This window comes from Gekko japonicus, unplaced genomic scaffold (assembly GCF_001447785.1).
Source record: "Gekko japonicus isolate JY-2015 unplaced genomic scaffold, Gekko_japonicus_V1.1 scaffold179, whole genome shotgun sequence".
Classification (NCBI taxonomy): Eukaryota; Metazoa; Chordata; class Lepidosauria; order Squamata; family Gekkonidae; genus Gekko; species Gekko japonicus.
Window position 1 is genome coordinate 779039 of NW_015160213.1, and position 18646 is coordinate 797684.

At 43.4% G+C, this 18646-nt stretch overlaps 2 protein-coding genes across 5 annotated transcripts in view; one reads left to right on the top strand and one right to left on the bottom strand.

Annotated features, from left to right (window-relative positions):
* The window catches only part of TRAPPC13 (trafficking protein particle complex 13), a 35497-nt gene extending 28306 nt beyond the window's left edge, over positions 1-7191 (bottom strand). For all 4 annotated transcript variants that reach the window (XM_015410170.1, XM_015410161.1, XM_015410153.1 and 1 more), the window contains exon 1: positions 6952-7191. In XM_015410170.1, coding sequence (XP_015265656.1) covers positions 6952-6997 — 46 coding nt within the window. In that variant the 5' untranslated portion in view covers positions 6998-7191. The remainder of the gene's footprint in view (positions 1-6951) is intronic.
* Positions 7192-7404: 213 nt separating this feature from the next.
* Positions 7405-18646, top strand: part of TRIM23 (tripartite motif containing 23) — a 27436-nt gene continuing 16194 nt past the window's right edge. Inside the window, exons 1-4 of the mRNA XM_015410272.1 lie at positions 7405-7629; positions 9294-9456; positions 16363-16484; positions 17604-17882. Coding sequence (XP_015265758.1) covers positions 7537-7629; positions 9294-9456; positions 16363-16484; positions 17604-17882 — 657 coding nt within the window. The 5' untranslated portion in view covers positions 7405-7536. The remainder of the gene's footprint in view (positions 7630-9293; positions 9457-16362; positions 16485-17603; positions 17883-18646) is intronic.

The window sequence follows — 18646 nt, forward strand, 5'->3', positions numbered from 1 at the left end:
GGGAAATATAAGGTACTCCCTCCTTTTATGGTAGCTCTTGGGGAAAAAAAACTAGTCTTGCATATGATTAAATACATTTATTGGGGCTTTTTTGGGTTCCCCAGTAAATCAATTGCTCTCACTGATAGGAATCAATTGCTTTTGTTTGTATTTTGAGTAAAAAAAAATAAATACTGTTAATTGGGATTGCCGGTGTCCTTTAAAGTTTATATCTCTGGTACCTGGCGTTACATTTTATGGCACACATGGCCCAGTCCAACAAAGTGACTGTTTTGTAACCAATGAGTTTGACACCTCTGAGCTATGGTGAGAATCTAGTGTAGAAAGAACACACACAAGCTCGCCTGTTAATAATATTATGATGACGAACCTCTTGCAGCCATAAATGAGAAACTATTGCTCTAGCACAAACAGAACACCTTTATTATCCAGTGGAATGAGGTAACAAGAGTCATGTGGAAGGCCAATTCATATATAGAACAAGAAGCACCATTCTTACGACAGACATTTCCTGAAGCAGTCACAGCCTTCTAGACTCCTCAGAACAAAGCACAATCCTGTCTTGCAGAGATGACTCCCTTGAGAGGATGTCCTGTTTTTGTCACCCAATTTACACTGAACTCATACACTAAAAAAGCCAGCCCTCTAGCCAATGGGTACAGAGGTGATATTTATTTATTTATTTATTTTAAATTTATTTTTAGATTTGTATCCTGCCCTCCCAATGGCTCAGGGCGGCTAACATGCGGCAAAGCCGAGTTGAATAGATAAGATACAATAAAATAGACAACATTTAAAACCACAATAAAATCCATACAATAATCAAGGTGCTCTGATCTTCCTAAGTCATCCAAGATGGGAAACAATAAACCCAATTCGGCGGCCAGCTGTCTCAATAGCGCGGTCTCCCACAGCGCTGTTCTATACGCTTCTGCCAGGCGATGCTTGCACCCCATGATAGGGGCAGATGATGGCGCACTACCACGATAGTGGGATAGTGGCGGAGGCAGCTCCTACTCAAAAGCCTGGCGGAAGAGCTCCATCTTACAGGCCCTGTGGCACTGCACAAGGTCCCGCAGGGCCTGGATCTCCTCTGGGAGCTTGTTCCACCAGGTAGGAGCTGCCACCGAAAACGCCCTGCGAAAACACTGATAACATCTGTTTGTTTGGAAGAGTACCAGGACAGACACTAGCTCTCCTTGCATCAGCACAGGAGGCTACAGGGAGTACTCCTAATGTTCAGTGAGACAAAATATCCTATTATTGGTCACACAGAATGAGGCAAATGCCTAGGTCAAACTGGTCAGAGAACTGTTTGCCAATTCATTAAAAAAATACTTGAATCAAAATATTACACAGTGAACAGCACAGCACAGATTTATAAACTGTATATGACTCCATGTCTGTGAACAAACAAGTTCATAATGCCCCCAAGGTTTAATTTTTTTCTAAGGTTACTGCCAACGTATTCACAGTATAGTATGTCACAGAAAACCCAAATCTGGTCTTCAGATCTCCGGATGGTAGCATTACAAGACGGTAGTTCATTGTGTTTGATCATCCGGTTGAGCTTTACCCAAATGTCCTCCAATGTTTGATTATTAAAAGTGGATGGTTCAATTATCCATCTTGCTCTATAGAATGCATGTAGCTTTAAGTTTTCTAAAATGTTCTGTAGTTCTCTAGATGGAGGAAGAATCTTGTCTTTAAGGTCAGAGCTGGGAACAGACACACTCCAGGATCTCCTTAGTTTCATGCTGGCATTTGCCGATTGCTTCCCCAAACTGCTGGAACCAATTTTGCCATACTCTCCCTCTATATGCTGTCCAGCTTTTAAATCAGAATGAAATTCCTGAAGACCTTCTGTACAGTCATAAATCAGAGAGCCACAAACTGTTTCTGGGATTGCAAGGTGTTGTTTCACCTGTTCTGCTTCTTCAGCTGAAATGATAGGAGGTCTTCTTTTAGGTTTAAAGGGAAGCTTGCATGAGTGACTTGGAAACCAGGGTCTGAAGCTTGGCAGTTTCCGAAGAGGAAATTCTTTCAATGCCTCTTCTGTAATATTTTGCAATACAGCGGGGTCCTTTTGCCACGGTCGATAGTGCAGAACCACCTCCATGCTTGAACCATAGGAATCCACATGTTCTTATTGAAATGTTTCTTGGCCTCCACACTAAAAAGATGACTTTAAAAACATCTTGTCTTCTGAGCGGCACAGCTTGAAAACAGGACCTAGAGCAGAAGTATTGTAAGTAATAAGACAAGTAGCTTTACCACCCTATTAACCATCATTCTGATCCAGTTTTTGCTAGAAAAAAATGTTGTAACAAACAGAACTTATTGCCAGGGTACACCACTGAAAAAAAATTCCTCAGCACAGCAGTACCTCGCTCAACCTCATTAACTGCCTTTTCTTCTTGACCTCCATCTGGCTCTGCCTACTACTTCTAATTCAAACCAGAGTGCTGTAGCAGCCTTTGTGATGGCAGAAATTAAACCTGAAGTGCACCTACTGTAAGAGATTTGAGCTGCAAGACCAACCTTCAATCTGATCTTTCATGAACTGCTAAGAGAGAGAGAGAGAGAGTAGTGAAATATGTAGGAGACGGAAGGGCAGGAGAGGCAGAATGCTGGGAAGAAAGGCTAACCATTTAAAAACAGAAGATCCGTGGAAGAGAACTGAAGTGTAATAAACACACCATGTGTAAAAAAAACAGAGGTCATTTGCATGCACCTTAATGTGTAAAATGTAGGGCAGGATTCCCACCACAAGAATACTGACTTTAAAGCTGCTCTGTGTACTGGATACCTAGTGGTATAGTCAGGGGTCATTTCGTAGAAAAAGAGCTAGGGGGACTCATTAGCATAACTCATTAGCATATGCCACACCCCCTGACATCACCGGAAGTGTGTCCTCCCCACAGCCAGCGGCGACCTCCAGCGGGCACCAGCAGGGAGCTCCAGGCCCCGCCCTCCCGCACCTCACCCGGGGGGATGGCGTCGCCCCGCATCCCCCCCCCAAATGACCCCTGGGTATAGTCACAGTTGGGAAAAATGTAAATCCAACACTAGCATTGCTAACAATATCGCATGCAGATTATCTCAGCTCAGTAACAGGAAGGCTAAAACATTCCCTGACAGAAAGCTCTTAAGCACAAAAAAAGGATTGCCTGTTCCAACATTTGCTGATGACATCCCATAATGAGTCAACCTGAAAAGGGTTTAGAAATTGGAGGAGATGGTGATACATTCCAAAGACAGACACTTTTCCCATAATCTTGGCCCTTGATAACTCTAGTAGCTGCTTTGCTGTGCACTGCTTTCTCCACAGATGCCTCTCTGAACAGCTGCATCAGAAGTTTCTGAGTTGGAAAAAAGCTTAGGGAAGGGTTAGCACACAAAAAAAGGAAGGAAGGAAGGAAGAAGTAATTTCATACAGTTCCCCCTGTGCAATGCCACCCATTCACTACAGCCCCTGTGCAATGCCTTTGTTTAGGAGGGTTCCCCAATCCTCAGCAGAAGATTTTTAGGGGCATGCAGGGGGCTTCTGGGGTAAGGTTTTGCAACCCCTACCATAACTTTCCCCCCCCATTGGATATAAGCCATTTTATCTAGTTTTATTTTCAGCCAACTACAGATGAAATCTTTGTCTAGCTATCTGGGCCCAAATATATGAAAAAAATAATTCACTGTAATTGTTGGTGGCATTTTGCCACAAATGACCCTGCTTGAGTCAAACAAAACACTAAAACTTCCTTAAGTGAAAGGATCCCAAATTCAGAGTATGATGCAAGTGTCATACCCCTTCTTCTAACAGTGGGTAAGGACAATTCTGGAGGAAAGGGAACAGTTTAGTAACATGGAGGAGCCAGCAGAAGAAACACAAGGCCCAAACAAGTCAAGAGGTACACAGAGACTTCCACATAGCTCAGAAACTGATCTCACCTCCCCAAGAAAAAACACTGTTTCTAAGAAGTGCTTCTGAAGCAGTACTAGGGAAAACACGAGAAGGGTAGAAGAGAAGATTGGTAAGTCTTAATTAGCAACTATTAATGGTTTTACTGGAACTGATGAAAGTTTTCTGAATTGAGGTGAAAATGAAGTGTGCAGCATGATTCTATGCAGAGTTATGTGCACCTTAGCCCATCAAAATCAGAGGGCTTACGTGTGCCTAACTTTGCATAGGACTGCAGCTATCCTGAAGCATATTGTGACACTTAAATAGTAAGTTTCACTTTGAAACAGCTACAAAAATTTATCAAAGCAAAACTGAAAAGGTTTGATATATCATTAATTTCAACAGGTCATCATACTTAAAATCAACATGTTCTCTTTCAAGGATATACAGGTAATGAAAATATTAACAGAAGCAAAATAAAGATTCAGAGAAGTAGGTAAAAAGGTAAAGGTAAAGGTTCCCTTGCTCGAAAGCCAGTCGAATCCAACTCTAGGGTTGCGGTGCTCATCTCCGTTTCAAAGCCGAAGAGCCAGCGCTGTCTGAAGACGTTTCCGTGGTCATGTGGCCGGCATGACTAAACACCAAGGCGCACGGAACGCTGTTACCTTCTCACCGAAGTAGTACCTATTTATCTACTTGCAATTTCTTGCTTTCGAACTGCTAGGTTGGCAGGAGCTGAAACTAGAGATGGGAGCTCACTCCATCATGCGGCACCCGGGTCTCGAACTGCTGAACTACTGACCTTCCACAGCCTGCAGTTCAGCATCTTAACCACTTGCAGCTCCTAATATCTAATTATTTATCTATCTATCTAATATCTAATATTTGGGATTCCTTGGAGGCTTTTAAGCAGAGGCTAGATGGCCATCTGACAGCAATGCTGATTCTGTGAACTTAGGCAGATTATGAGAGGGAGGGTAGGAAGGGTTGCATCAGTGCTTAGTTCTTGTGGCCCTTTCTTACATGCCCAGGGAAATGCCAATCACCACTTTTGGGTCAGAAAACAATTTTCTCCAGGCCACTTTGGCCAGGGATCCTGGAGGGTTGGGATCTTTTTTGACCATCTTCTGGGCAGGGAACAGGGGTCACTGGGGGTGCGGGGGGAGGTGGTTGTGACTTTCCTGCATTGTAAAGCGGGTTGCACTAGATGACCCTAGGTATCCCTTCCAACACTGATGCTATGATTCCTTTTGAAATCAAATGCACATCCATAGTCTCAGTTCTTATATTTTAAGGAAAAGCATGTTAAGAATATTATCATGTTTACTTGGTCTACCAAAACTACACATAATGAAAACCCAACAACCATTTTCAAAAGCAAAAGCACTGATGACCAAATCCTATATTTACAAATAACTCAAGTGTGTTAATTATATTGTGTTCCAAATGGTATTACAGGCCCATTAGAAAATATACTCCTCTGCAGCACCTGCTAAAATCCATATTGTAAAAAAATTGTTTAAAATCTTACACCTGCACAAGTTGATTGGGACTGATCTCAGTGATGTTCACAAGCTCTCTTCTCTTGTATATCCACTGGTGGTGGAAAGTGCCATCAAGTTGCAGCTGACTTACAGCAACCCCATAGGGTTTTCAAGACAAGAGATGTTCAGAGGTGGTTTACCATTGCCTGCCTCTGCATTGCATCCCTGGTACTCCTTGGTGGTCTTCCATCCAAATACTGGCCAGGGACAACCCTGCATAGTTTCTGAGATCTGACAAGATTGGGCTATCCAGGCCATGGTACTATTGCAAAAGATAGTCTTGCTTTATCTCATAGATACTATTGTTGGCACTTGAAGAAAAAGAGATTGAAGTCTAGCCTCTAGCCCATGGAATTCAGGGCCAAACTATACAATACTTTATTTATCAGGTCTGGGGAACCTGGACCCAGCCTGCTTTGCTCACAGCCACACAGCAGCTGCAGGGAATGGTGTTTTAAAAGTTGTGGGAGCCCTATTAGGCTTAGGACCACTGAGGAGAGGAGAGGAGAGGCACTGGGAGAAGAGAGGCACTGGGAGAGGAGGGGCTTCTGCCTTCCTCCCTCTCCCCAAGGCATTTCCCTGAACTGAAAGGGAACTGAGGAACTGCACTTCCTGTTTCCTAAATATACGCCACCCTTATCTGAAAGCTCTTTCTTCACCACCACTGTCCCTCATAGTACACCACTGAAGCAGCACATCCATTTGGATTAACATATTATAACAAAATCTGCAGAGATGCAGCTATCAATCATAGAAGACCTTCATCAAAACTGACCTTAAAAACAAGCAGACAGACAAACTATTGATTTTTCACTGCAGGTTGGAGATGTTTTGGAATGAGCACTTCAACATAAGAGAAATACAGAAAACTTGGAAGCTGTGACATGCAAGCCAGGTGACCCATTTCAAGCTCTGTCATTTTGTTGCTTAGTTCCTACTTCCTTATTCAACTCATAGGTGCACAAGCTGCCTGAAAAGGTTTGCACACCTCTATTCCACTAAAGAACCCAGACAAAACCTCCTACTCCTGTCACCAGGAGCCTGTCTCCTACAACACTATTGTAACTGCCCCAAAGCTTTGTTTTAGCCCAACTCATACGAGTAAGGAGCAGGGATTTCAAAATCCCATATCGTGCAGTGCCCCGGTTGCATATATACTTCGGCCATGGGGGTACAGTAGGTTATAGCGTTCAGTGGGAGATAACGGTGAAGCATCTCAAATGGGACGTCCTTAGATCATGGAAATGTTTGATTTAGACCAACCGAAGCTTATTTTGGAAAGCAGAGGCGCACAAATCGTGGCTTTGTTCAGGTTGCAGATGCATGTTTGTGTTGACTAAAGAACTGGGATCCAGAAATCAGCTTCGTCTCGCAGCTTCCCCACCTGGTCTACTCTGGAGACGTTTTAGGCTCTGAGAGGCCTCGCCTCAGAGCTCCCGAAGAGGCGCCAGGAAACGAGATCTGAGAAACCGGAGAGGGCAGGGAGCGGGTGTCGGGGGAATCTAGTACCTTTGAGGGCCAAGAGGTGCTCCTGCTTCGGTTGAGTAACATCCATCGCCTCAGCCGCTCCCCTCTGTAGCTTTCTTCGTTATGGAGTCAACCGAAGGCAAACCTCCACCAGTGACGAGCAGAAATATGTCAAGATAACAACAACCAGGGAACCCGCTCTGGCTGCGTCCCGCTATCATACGCCGGTTGTGCTTCCCGCAATCCAACGCACTCCCGTCACTGCTTCATAAACTACAAACACCAGACGTCCTTCCCGAAACGCTTCCCTGTCGGCTTCCGTACACTCTCCGGAATAGATTCCAGTGTGGGTTTTAACCTCCCATTTTGGACGCAGAGACGCTTTCGACGTGATGCATGATGGGATTTGTAGTCTTCTTGGTCCCCTATCGAAGCGACTAAAAGAAGACATGCGCAGAGGCTAAAAAGCAGCTGCCCCACTAAAAAAACCCGACCTTCTCGACGTGACGCGGTATCCCTACCTAGGGCTCGCTTTGGTGACGTTGTCGCACAGCCCCGCCTTTCCCCGTCTCCAGGGGGACCTCGGCTGCTGGAGGCGGCTCCTCCTCTGTCTTTATCCAGGCGAAGATGGCGGCCTTCAGTGTAAACAAGGTCGGGGCTGGCGCGGGGATGGATGCTGGCAACAGGCAGAGCCGCGGGTCGGCTGGGCCCGTCGTCAAGGTGAGCATAGAGCGGCCTGGGTGGGTCTCCCTGGAGGAACCCCCGCGTCATCGCTGCCCTTGGAGGCGAGAGGAGATGCACTCCAGGGAGGGATACCCCGTGCAAGATCCCGGCCCACTTTTCATTCTCTTCTGCAGCGCTGTTCCACAGTACATTTCCATTTGTAGAACTGGAGTCTTGCAGAAGAAATGATGTCTCCCATTTGCCATGTACTTAATCCTCTTCTCCTCCCACGTGCCAGGTGCTGTACATAGCCTGCTCACTAGATTTATTTTTAAAACCTGCAGAACGTGTTAAATGTCGCAAAATGAATCGACTGGCTGGAGTACTGCAGAAACATAAGGGGGAATCTGCCCTTTTCTCGAGCAGAATCCTTTGTTTTTTACAGCTGTGGATAGGTAGAGATTCTTCTGAGAACATGAATCACAATAACAAAAGCCCATTCCACCTCTCTTCTGGTCTGCCTGTCGTGTAACTATTGAAGGTGCAGGAATTCCTCCACAAAACTACGTGGCAGTGCAGCCAGTGGAGTGCTGAAAATATCAGTGACAAGCCTTAAGTTGGCACATTATTACTGTCGGTTCAAATTAATGGGAAATTGTTTTAATTCTGTATTCTGAATAGTAATCTGGTTTTAGGCTTCTCTTGGAATCTTTTTCTTTGTCGAGGTTAGAGTGAAATGAGGGGGGATGAGTTTAGAAAACCTTCATCAGACAAATTAGCACAGAGTAAAATGTGTTTTGTCCAGTGTGTTTTAGGATGTATATTAGATATTCCAGGATGCATTTTTAATATAATAAATGCTCATTGTGTAGAAGTAGTAATACTTAGCATTTTCAGCTTCATTTATATGGTAGTCCAGGAGTCCCCAACATGGTGACCAACAACATTTTTCCTGCTTTCCACCAAGTGTTTTAAAAGGCAGGGGGGCAGGTAGGGCTTTTTGCCCAACATGGCCACTGAAAAATTGTTTGGCTGTGCAGATTTTTAGAAATGTTTCTTTAGCAATAGCTGCCACCACAGCAGAAGGATCTTCATTGTGTTACTGAAGGTAGGGTGTAGCAGCCACTTTGTGGCTGTGTCAAAACTCTATAGGTGCTGGCAGGTTCAAAAAGGTTGGGGACCCCTTGGGTAGTTTGCAACTTAATTGTATGGGGTTTGAACTGAGGAATGAATGAGGCTGCCATGTTACCCACTCTCCTCTGGTGACTTCTCTGTTGACCACATATGATACAGATATTCTTAACTACCTCCAGTACAATCCTGTCTGCCCATTAAGATGTTCAGGTGAATATTAGAGATGAAGCCTTTTCACTGGGGGTGATGTGTCGTTTGTTGTCTGTCTTTAGGTGCCAGAGAAAGGCTTTTCTGGTTTGTTCTGTTTTTGATTGCATTTATGTTGTTGCTAGCTAATTGGTCTCTGACCATGATGTAATTATTGCTCATCTCAGTCTACTGCTTTATCTCTTAATTTGCATCCTTATAGTGTTGTGATGGTACTGCTTTGATCTTTTGCTTCATAGTTGTGGTTTTTTTAATACCGCGTTTCTCCAATTTCGTTTACTTGTGTGGGTTTTATATAAGTTGCTGTGATTGCTTTGGGAAAGGATGAAATAAATGAATAAACCATTTGAACATGAACATTTTCTTTTTGCAAATTATAGGTTCTGGAATGTGGTGTGTGTGAAGATGTATTTTCATTACAAGGAGACAAAGTTCCCCGACTGCTTTTGTGTGGCCATACAGTATGTCATGACTGTCTCACTCGACTTCCTCTTCATGGCAGAGCAGTTCGCTGTCCCTTTGATCGGCAGGTTACTGAGCTAGGTAAGCATATTTTAAATTGAAATAGTGGAGGTCACCAAGAGTGTGGGAATAATAGTAAGATTCTGTCTATAGACATGCACCTACTAAAACAAGATTTTCTCTTTGTTCAGAAGCTTTATTGTGTGTTGTAGCTCTCCACATAATAGATGTGACATTTAGACAGCTTAGATACAATGGTGAGCTCCCCATTGTAAGAAAACATTGACAGTGCTCAGAAGGATTCCTTTTCAGAGATGGGCTTCCACGAGAGCGCTAGAAGTACCTTGCTGAATTAGTTCAAACAACCATCAGTTCAAGCATTTCTCCCCTAGTGACCAGCCAGATGCTGCTGGAGAACCTCACAAGCAGGATATGAAGGATTTTATTACCTGCGTCTAGGAATAAAGGTATCCTTTAGTTTATTGGTGTCAGTCTTACTTCAACAAATGGAAGCATGTACAGCTACTGACTGTGCACATGATGTGAACTGCTGGTACACATGCTTTCTACATTGTGGCTACTGCCTTGTGGAATGGCCTGCTTGCAGAGGTCAGGAAAGCTCCCACTCTCCTGGCCTTCTGCAAACTATGCAAAAGGCCAGGAAGGTTTTCTGCACATGTAATAAGGCTGCACAGTACAAAATGGTTCACAAACTTACTTGAATGAATTATTGGGACTAGGGATGGGCACAAACTGGGGAAATGGTGGTTCACGGTTTGTTTTATTACACGAACCATGAATGTTCACAAACTTCCCATTTCTTGAACCGGTTCTTGGTTCATTTGGTTAATGAGTTTGGGAGGTGGTAGAATAGCCCCCTCGCAAGTTAGAGATGCCAGACGCACAGGGAGTCTTCAGCAGGCTCTCTTCCACCTGCTCCAAGGTTAGGGATGTCTGAGTTATAGCCCCCCAAAGCAGGTGCCCCCAGGAAAGCTCAGCTCTAGCCTCCCCTTAAGTCAGCCATGCAGCAAGCAATTCTTACTCTCTCTAACATGACGACTAACTTCTCTCTCTTCCTGCTGCTAAGTGAGTCGGGGTGTGATATATATACAATCTGCTCCCATAGAGCAGAACGGGAACTCCTTGGTTGGCTCCCAGAGCTGGCAATCAAGCTATGGACAACTGCTATGGGTGTTTCTAGGACTCTCCACAAGTCCACCCCCAGTGTTGCCTAGGAATTGATTGAATTGGCACCAGGCTGTCTGGAAAACAAACTGCTCTAATGGACCAAATGAACCTCCACAGAAAAAAGGTGGTTCATTTTTGGCTTCAGGAACCAAAAGAACCGGTTCAAAACAAACCATGAACTGGCCTGGTTTGTGCTTGAACCACGGTTCATTTCTCAGTTCGTGCTCATCCCTAGTTGGGACTTGCAGTCTATACTGCTATATATAACATATTGTAAGTAAGATCCTATTATGTAGTTTTTGTAGTGCTTAATATGTCATATTTATACTTATACTGTGCTTCTGTTTCTTTCTGGTGATTCCAGGGTTCTAATCTCCTAAGGTATTAGTTACTGAATGTCCCATTTTGTTGTTCGTATGGACTTACTATGTGTAATCCATCTTGAGTTCCTGTGAGAAAGGTGGACTATAAATAACATAAATAATTTTTAAAAAATTAATATAAAAATTGGTCTTGCCAGTATATTAATATGGACAGCCTTGAATGTAATACCAGAATCACAAAGCTCTGCAGTCTTTGACCTGGGTAACTTGCTATCAGTTCTTTTATTCACTGTCTTTTTCTTGAATCTGCAATGTAAACAGGTTTGGACTGAGAGACAGTTTTTCAGGTTACATTTTGTATATGAAGATCCATACCATTATATAAAGATGATTGTGTATTGCCACAACACTGAGTTATTTTTTGTTTTCCTGTCCTGATCTGTACATTGAGACAAGCAAACTGAACATCTTGAAGATGCAGTTAGTTGTTAGGAGTGAAAGGAAATATGTGGCATAGAATGTTATGATCTTGGCTCAGAACAGCTTTTGAGATGTCTTTGATATAGGTTGATTTATGTACAGGGAGATACTTGGTTAGAATAATCCTTTTCTAGCAGGATGCTATCAAGTGACTGTGGCTAGGTTTCCTGGTCAAGTTTAGTGAAAATTGGTTGAAAATATAATATTTAAGAAAATAGCTTACTGGCTAAGGAATATCTTGGGATAGCTTCTGAAATTCTAAATACAACTGTAAAATTGTAATTATATCGACAATTTCTTGGTGATTGTGCTGCAGGATAAGGTGCTGCCATGTCACTGGCTTCTTAAAAAGAATTCTTTAAATTCTGTATTTTTGAAGTTAATTTCACATGATTATGGAGTTGGCAATATAGATCAGACTTTATACTACAATGTGCCTACAGCAAGTTCTTATTAAGTGAAGCTTAAAGAACAGTTTGACTTGTTTAAAGGGAGAGGTCAGATATATGCCAGTTTTGTGGTTGCTTGGAAATACAGGAGAGGTCAAATTCTGGTTTTTCCCTGGCTTTTCTCCAAGCTTTCCCAAACTGGCTTTGCTGCAAAGTTTTGGGAAAGATTGCAGCAAGGCTTGCATGGCTGCCATGTGAACAGGCAGGTTTGGATTTTCCCTGTCCCACCCACGTGGTAGTCACTTTCCCTGCCCCAGCCCCTGAGGCAGCCATCTTCAAACCGCCCCCCCCACACACACACACAAACGCTGGGGACTTTTTTTGTTTTTTAATCAGCAATTGAATATGCCAGTAATGTTGCAACAATATATTTATCAGATTCTCTGAATTTCCATCTTTCATTAAAAATATATATATATATATAGCCTCTTCTCATTGCAGAGATGTGCCTTTTGCCTTAGGGAAAGTAAAGAATGTGTTTTGATTGCGATGCCCTCAGTCACTGATGAATCAAAGAAGAATGTTTGTCTAATAAGTGACTTGTATTCTACAATCAATGGGCTCAGTATTCACACTGCAGTTGCCCACATAATGCTGTCTTGTTTCGGATCTGCATGTTCCCTAGTGTTCAAGCTTGATGCCATTTCTGCAGAGGCTGCCAAACTACATGTGGTTTTTGTAGTTCAGAATTTCCATCTAGTTTCATGTGTTTAGGCTTCTATGAGATCCTATTTGAGTGGCCTGTGGAAGAAAAATATTTGAGAGGAACCTGAAAAGTTCAATATGAATGGCTATTGCATTCGTTGTAATAAATTCGTATAGGCTGTACAGTACTGACATTTCTTTAGAGGTACCCATCCATCACCATGCGAAAAGGCCCATGATGTATTTGTTTGGGCTTATAAAATATTTCTGTATGTTAAAAACTTGGAGCCTACAGAGATGGAACATTTTTTTGGCTATTTGCATTAATCCATTGCTAAAGTAAAGTAGGACTAGTGTACTTATGGGATAGTATGATCCAGCCAAAGCTCAGAGTTCTTATACTCCAGTTGAATTCATAATGCTCTCTCACTGAAATCAGTGCTACTTAAAAATACCTAACTTGGCTTGATGGTGCCAAACTAATGTAAGCTTGTACTATGTGCAATTACTGATTCTTACTGATGAAAAACATTGCATACTATGCCACCTGGATCTCATAGCAACCTAAGCTTTAAACTTGATCCTTTAGGGGAAGCATCCCATCCAGTACAGGCTGAATGCTTCTGCTAGCTCAGCTGATCTGCACTCCCAACAGCATCTGCATCTTTATTTGATTAGCCTCACTACCCATTTCTACCTCTGCTCCTGAACCAGATTAAAAGGCCAGAAAGAGTTGGGTTGCTTTGTTATTCCAACTGAATCCAGAGATGGGGGAATTAGCTGTTAGAAGGGACTCCAGAAAGATAAACAAAGGATCTTTTGTCTTTATATACAGAGGTTTTATTCCAGAGCAATATTCCCAAAGGAAAAAAGGACAGAGACCAACCAATTCAATGAAAGATTTATTTACTAACAATGAAACACACCACTAGGAGCAAACCAAAAACCCTTAAGACCACAAATAAACCACTCTCTCTTTCCCAGCATGCGCACACAAACACACACACACACTATGAGCCTAGGGTAAGGAAGAGGGAAGGGAGGGAATTTGAATGGGTGATACTACCTGATCCAAGGTTTGAGAACTGTGGAGAGTCCATGCAGCAGAAGTCCAAGGCAGCAGAGTGTCAAGGAGAGGAGAGAGAAACCTGCAAAACAGTTGCAGGGGTATCCAGGTCCTGGAAAGACCTGACATACTTTCCACTGACTTGGGATGGTCTTTTTATGGGAAGGGTCCCATAGCTAGACATGAGACCTCACTTTCTCAGGGTCAGGATTGGTTGGAGATACGAGGTTTGAATTTGAGCGGGCCATTTGAAGGTAACTATTGTCAAAATCTGGCAGAAAGGTGAGGAGAGAAATACCTGATCTTCCAAGGTGAGTCAATTGTTGGATGGTTTTAGCACATTGATAAAGGACTGGGTGTGAACCATGGGTTTGATGGCTTATCCTGGGTGGATCGGGTATTAAGGTGTCTTTATCAGTGGCTGGGTTGGATTAGCAATACTCATGGGTTGCCCAGCTGTCTATAGCTGGAAATGGTTCATATTGCCATGATGAGGTATCCCTTGGAGCAAGGGATATGATTGTATTAGGCACACCTTGGAACTGGGGGGGATGTAAATGCTTCATGCATTCCAGGGAGACCTCTGCTTAGTGATAGAATTTATCTTGATCATGGCAGACCAGGTGTGCTTTTGAGACTCATTTTAGGGATCCCCACTGTGCTTAGGCTTTCAAGGCCTTCAAAACAACTAAGGAGACGGGGGATCAGATTTGACGGGTCTCAGAAGGAAAAGAGGATGGGCTTTCCATGAGGACACTTTACCTCAGCTGTTCCCTGCAGCTGCATGTATGAGGGGGATCATATAATTCTGCAGAAAGGACCCCACAGCACAGCTGCCATTGGGCAGAAAGAAAACTGCTCAAGGCCTGTTTCTGGATAGGAATGAAAGCACTGGAGCCTGGTATTCCCATCCCACACAGGCAGGAGAGAGAGAGAGAGAGAGATTGGATTTATACCCCGCCCTTCACTTGGAGTCTCAGACTGGCTTACAAACTCCTTTCCCTTCCCCTCCCCACAACAGACACCCCGTGAGGTGGGTGGGGCTGAGAGAACTCTGACACAAACTGCTCTTTTTCAAGGACAGCTGTGCCAGAGCTTGTGACTGACCCAAGGTCACATCAGCAGGTGCAAGTGGAGGAGTGGGGAATCAAACCCGGTTCTCCCAGATTAGAGTCCGCACACTTAACCACTACACCGAACGAGCCCAGGAAGATGTTAACATGGGTCTTATTCTGCCCCGCTGGGCCATGCGGAACTAGAAAGGGATGCAGAGACTTAGTAGCTTAATTTCAGAAAATTAAATGGGTTATTTGTGCACAAGGAACAAAGCGCCACCAAACCCCCCCAAAATACACAAGAGGGAAAGGAAGCTCCAGGATTTACATATGACTAAGAGTAGCAGTTCGAAAGCAAGAAATTGCAAGTAGATAAATAGGTACCACTTCGGTGGGAAGGTAACAGCGTTCCGTGCGCCGCGGCATTTAGTTAAGCCGGCCACATGGCCACGGAGAACTCTTCGGACAGCGCTGGCTCTTCGGCTTGGAAATAGAGATGAGCACCACCTCCTAGAGTCAGAGTCAGATTCGACTGGCTTTCGAGCAAGGGAAACCTTTAAGAGTAGTACAGGATAAATTAAAAATGAAGAGAGTACAGTAGTTTGCTGACTGTAAAACCTTAACCTTCAGTAGAAAGGACAAAGTTTAGCGGAGAGATGAACAATGCATTGCATACATTTGGAAGTATTTGGAAGCATAATAATAAAACATAAACAAAAAATGATTGTCTCTCCTGAGACACCTTAATGTACATTGTAGCTAAAGCTAAATTTCCAGAATTACTCCTAATATGAAACAGCTTTCATGCTTACCAATCAGAGGCTCAGGATCTAGAGCATCACTGAAGGAACACCAACCAATCAGACCCACCCTGTCCTGCCTTTCTGTTCATCAGGGGTGGCACTAGGGTTTTGCCCCATTTCTCAAGGATAGAGAGAGGCATAGATGTAATTTTTCCATGCCCAGTTTATTTCCGAAAAGATCAAAATCCGTGTTCTTGTAACACAAGATGCAGCTTCCTAAACCAGGGTCACTTGAGATCCAGAAGAACTAACAGGGTTACACTACCATATATTTTTCTGGCATATTTTTTTAAATTAGGGTGGCCAAGGAGATATTGGTTTCAAACATATGGTGGAAGCCAGGTTGAAATGGTGGGATTCCGCCTTAGTATAGAGGGCAGCTTGAGTTACCTGATAAGATTGGTAGAAATGTCTCAAATACTGTCATTGCCGCATTCTAAAGAACTGTTTCTAGTATACTTGAGACCAGTGTTCCCTCTAAGCTGAGTTAGTGTGAGCTAGCTCACATTTTTTTAGCCTCCGGTTCACACGTTTTTGTCTTAGCTCAGGAAGGATGGCTCCAGAGCAAACTAATTTATGCAGTAGCCAAATTGCCCACTCACAACTGTAATGCCAGTAGCTCACAAAATAGAATTTTTGCTCACAAGACTCCACAGCTTAGAGGGAGCATTGCTCAAGACTAGTGAATGCCCATTGGGATTATTAATTTTTTGGACAGCAGACAACATCCAGAACATGGGTGGGTTTTTTTAAACTTCCTTCGAGTTTTAGAAGCCATTGACCATGCAAAACTGAAGGGGAGGGGGGCTGCTGTTGAAAAACCTTGCCAGATTTCCAGCCTATGTATAGTAGTAGATCAGAATTTATGATGAAATGTTAGCTATAGTGAGAGAACCAATTCATCTGTAATATTTGTGTGGATTGCCCTATATTTCACTGACATTACTTTGTCAATTTTATGTATGTATGTAAAAACAGGAGACTCTGGTGTCTGGGGCTTGAAAAAGAATTTTGCTTTACTGGAACTCCTCGAGAGACTCCAAAATGGACTCGGTGGCCAGTGTGGAACAACTGAAGAAGCTATTGGCCTCTCTGGGGAGGTAGTGATGAATAACTTTGCCTTTGTCATAAATGTTATGTTTAGTGCCTGTGAGATGAACATAAGAGAAGCCATGTCAGATCAGACTGGCCCATCCAGTCCCAACACTCCAAACTTGCATTTTATTTGCCAAAGCCTGTACTCCCTTTTGTTTACGTCACTCGGACTAACTTTTTACTACTTCCAAGTCCAGGATCACACACCCCCACCCCCTGAGTAGATTCTGTAACCATCTTCTCCATGGCACAGTCATTGAGAGTTTCTAGAAAGCCAGTCTGTCTCTCCTGACTTAAACAGATATTGACCCAATCAAAGTTGAGTTAGAATACTTTCTGTTTCAAAGTTCAATCTTCAGTTATCTGGAATAAATGGTGGATTCCCCCCCCCCCAGTGTTTTACAGTCATAGTTGGCTGCAAGGTTTCCCTTTGTTGCTGTATTAAGAACATCATGTAGCATTGGATCCAGCTATCTTTGTTACCCAGTCTCACCCAAGTCTCCTCCTTTCCGTAGGTTCCAACCCACATGGCTTTTGTGAATGCACTCCCCATGCTTTCCAGCCTAGACTTCTGGGGTGATTTTGGAGCCTCAGCTTTTGTTTTCAACAGAAGAAAAGCTGGTTGGATCCCACCAGAATTACAGATCTTCCTGTACTGTGTGACTTCAGATTGCAAGAAGGGTCAAAGTTTTGATTGAATGCTTCCTCATGAAAGAAAGAAAATGCTGCATATAAGGAAAATAATGTGTACATCAGAGAGATTATTTGGTTGCGACATTTCTAATTATTAGATTAAAACATTTCTCTGTAGCATGTTAACCTTTCCACTGCCAGTGAGCTTCTGACATAAGAATATTCAAACAGAAGATCTACCACCTGCAGTCTGAAGTTGAACAGTCTTAGAAGTGCTCTACCGTGATATTTCTGTAGTTTGCCTTTGTGTTTAGGAGCAAGATGGCCAAGTGTTGATAGGAATTACATTGGACAAGGTTTGGGTTGGGGTTCTGATTGTAATTAGTTGATATATGTTACACTAATCTTTATAAAACCTATGGTCCTGAGCAAATTCAGTGTTCTACTTTTATATAGCAAGACGGTGCTAACGTGCACTGCCTTCTTTGTAGTGCATCATCCGCTGTGATGAAGATGAGACTCATCTTGCCTCAGTGTACTGCACTGTCTGTGCAACTCACCTGTGCGCAGAGTGCTCGCAGCTTACGCATTCTACCAAGACGCTAGCAAAACACAGACGTGTGCCCCTTGCTGATAAACCTCATGAGAAGACAATGTGTTCTCAGCACCAGGTGCATGCCATTGAATTCGTGTGCTTGGAAGAAGGCTGTCAAGCCAGCCCCCTTATGTGTTGCGTCTGCAAAGAATATGGAAAGCATCAGGGTCACAAAGTATGTATTCTTCATCCCCCTCCCCCCCCATAGTACTAAAAATATGTGGCTGTCTGAGGACAATGTATGTGTTGATTCTTTTATTTATTAGTTATTTTCATATAATAGTTTGCTCCCTTTTCCTTTTCTTTTGACTACTGCTTTAATAATGAAAAAGCCACCCGAACAATGTCTTTCTTTGTCCTATGGTTACATGAGCTTGTATCGTATCACTTGGTTCCAAAGAAAGAAGGGTATTTACGTTTTCAAAAGGAAAAGGGCCCTGCTGTGCCCCTCCCTTCAGCAGTGCGGGGGGGGGGCAGCAATCAGAGATGGAGCTTTCTGTAGGGGCACCTTGCCTATGGAATGGCCTTTCCTTTGACTCTCACCTTGTCCCTACTCTACTATCTTTTAGGTGCCCGGCGAGAATGTTTCTGTTTACCTAGGTTTTAATTAAGGGGCTGACTTTTTAACACCATTTTTATACTGCTTTTAGCCTGGAAACTAAGTTTCTGGAAACTGGTGTCTGAGAGCCAGTTTGGTGTAGTGGTTAAGAGTGCATACTCTAATCTGGGCAAACCAGTTTTGATTCCCCACTTCTCCACATGCAGCTGCTGGTGTGAACTTGGGTCAATCACAAGTTCTCTCAAGAGCAGTTCTCGAAAGAGCTCTCTCAGCCCCACCTACCTCACAGGCAGTGTTCCCTCTAAGCTGAGTTAGTGTGAGCTAGCTCACAGTTTCTTAGCCTCCGGCTCGCACATTTTTGTCTTAGCTCAGAAAGGATG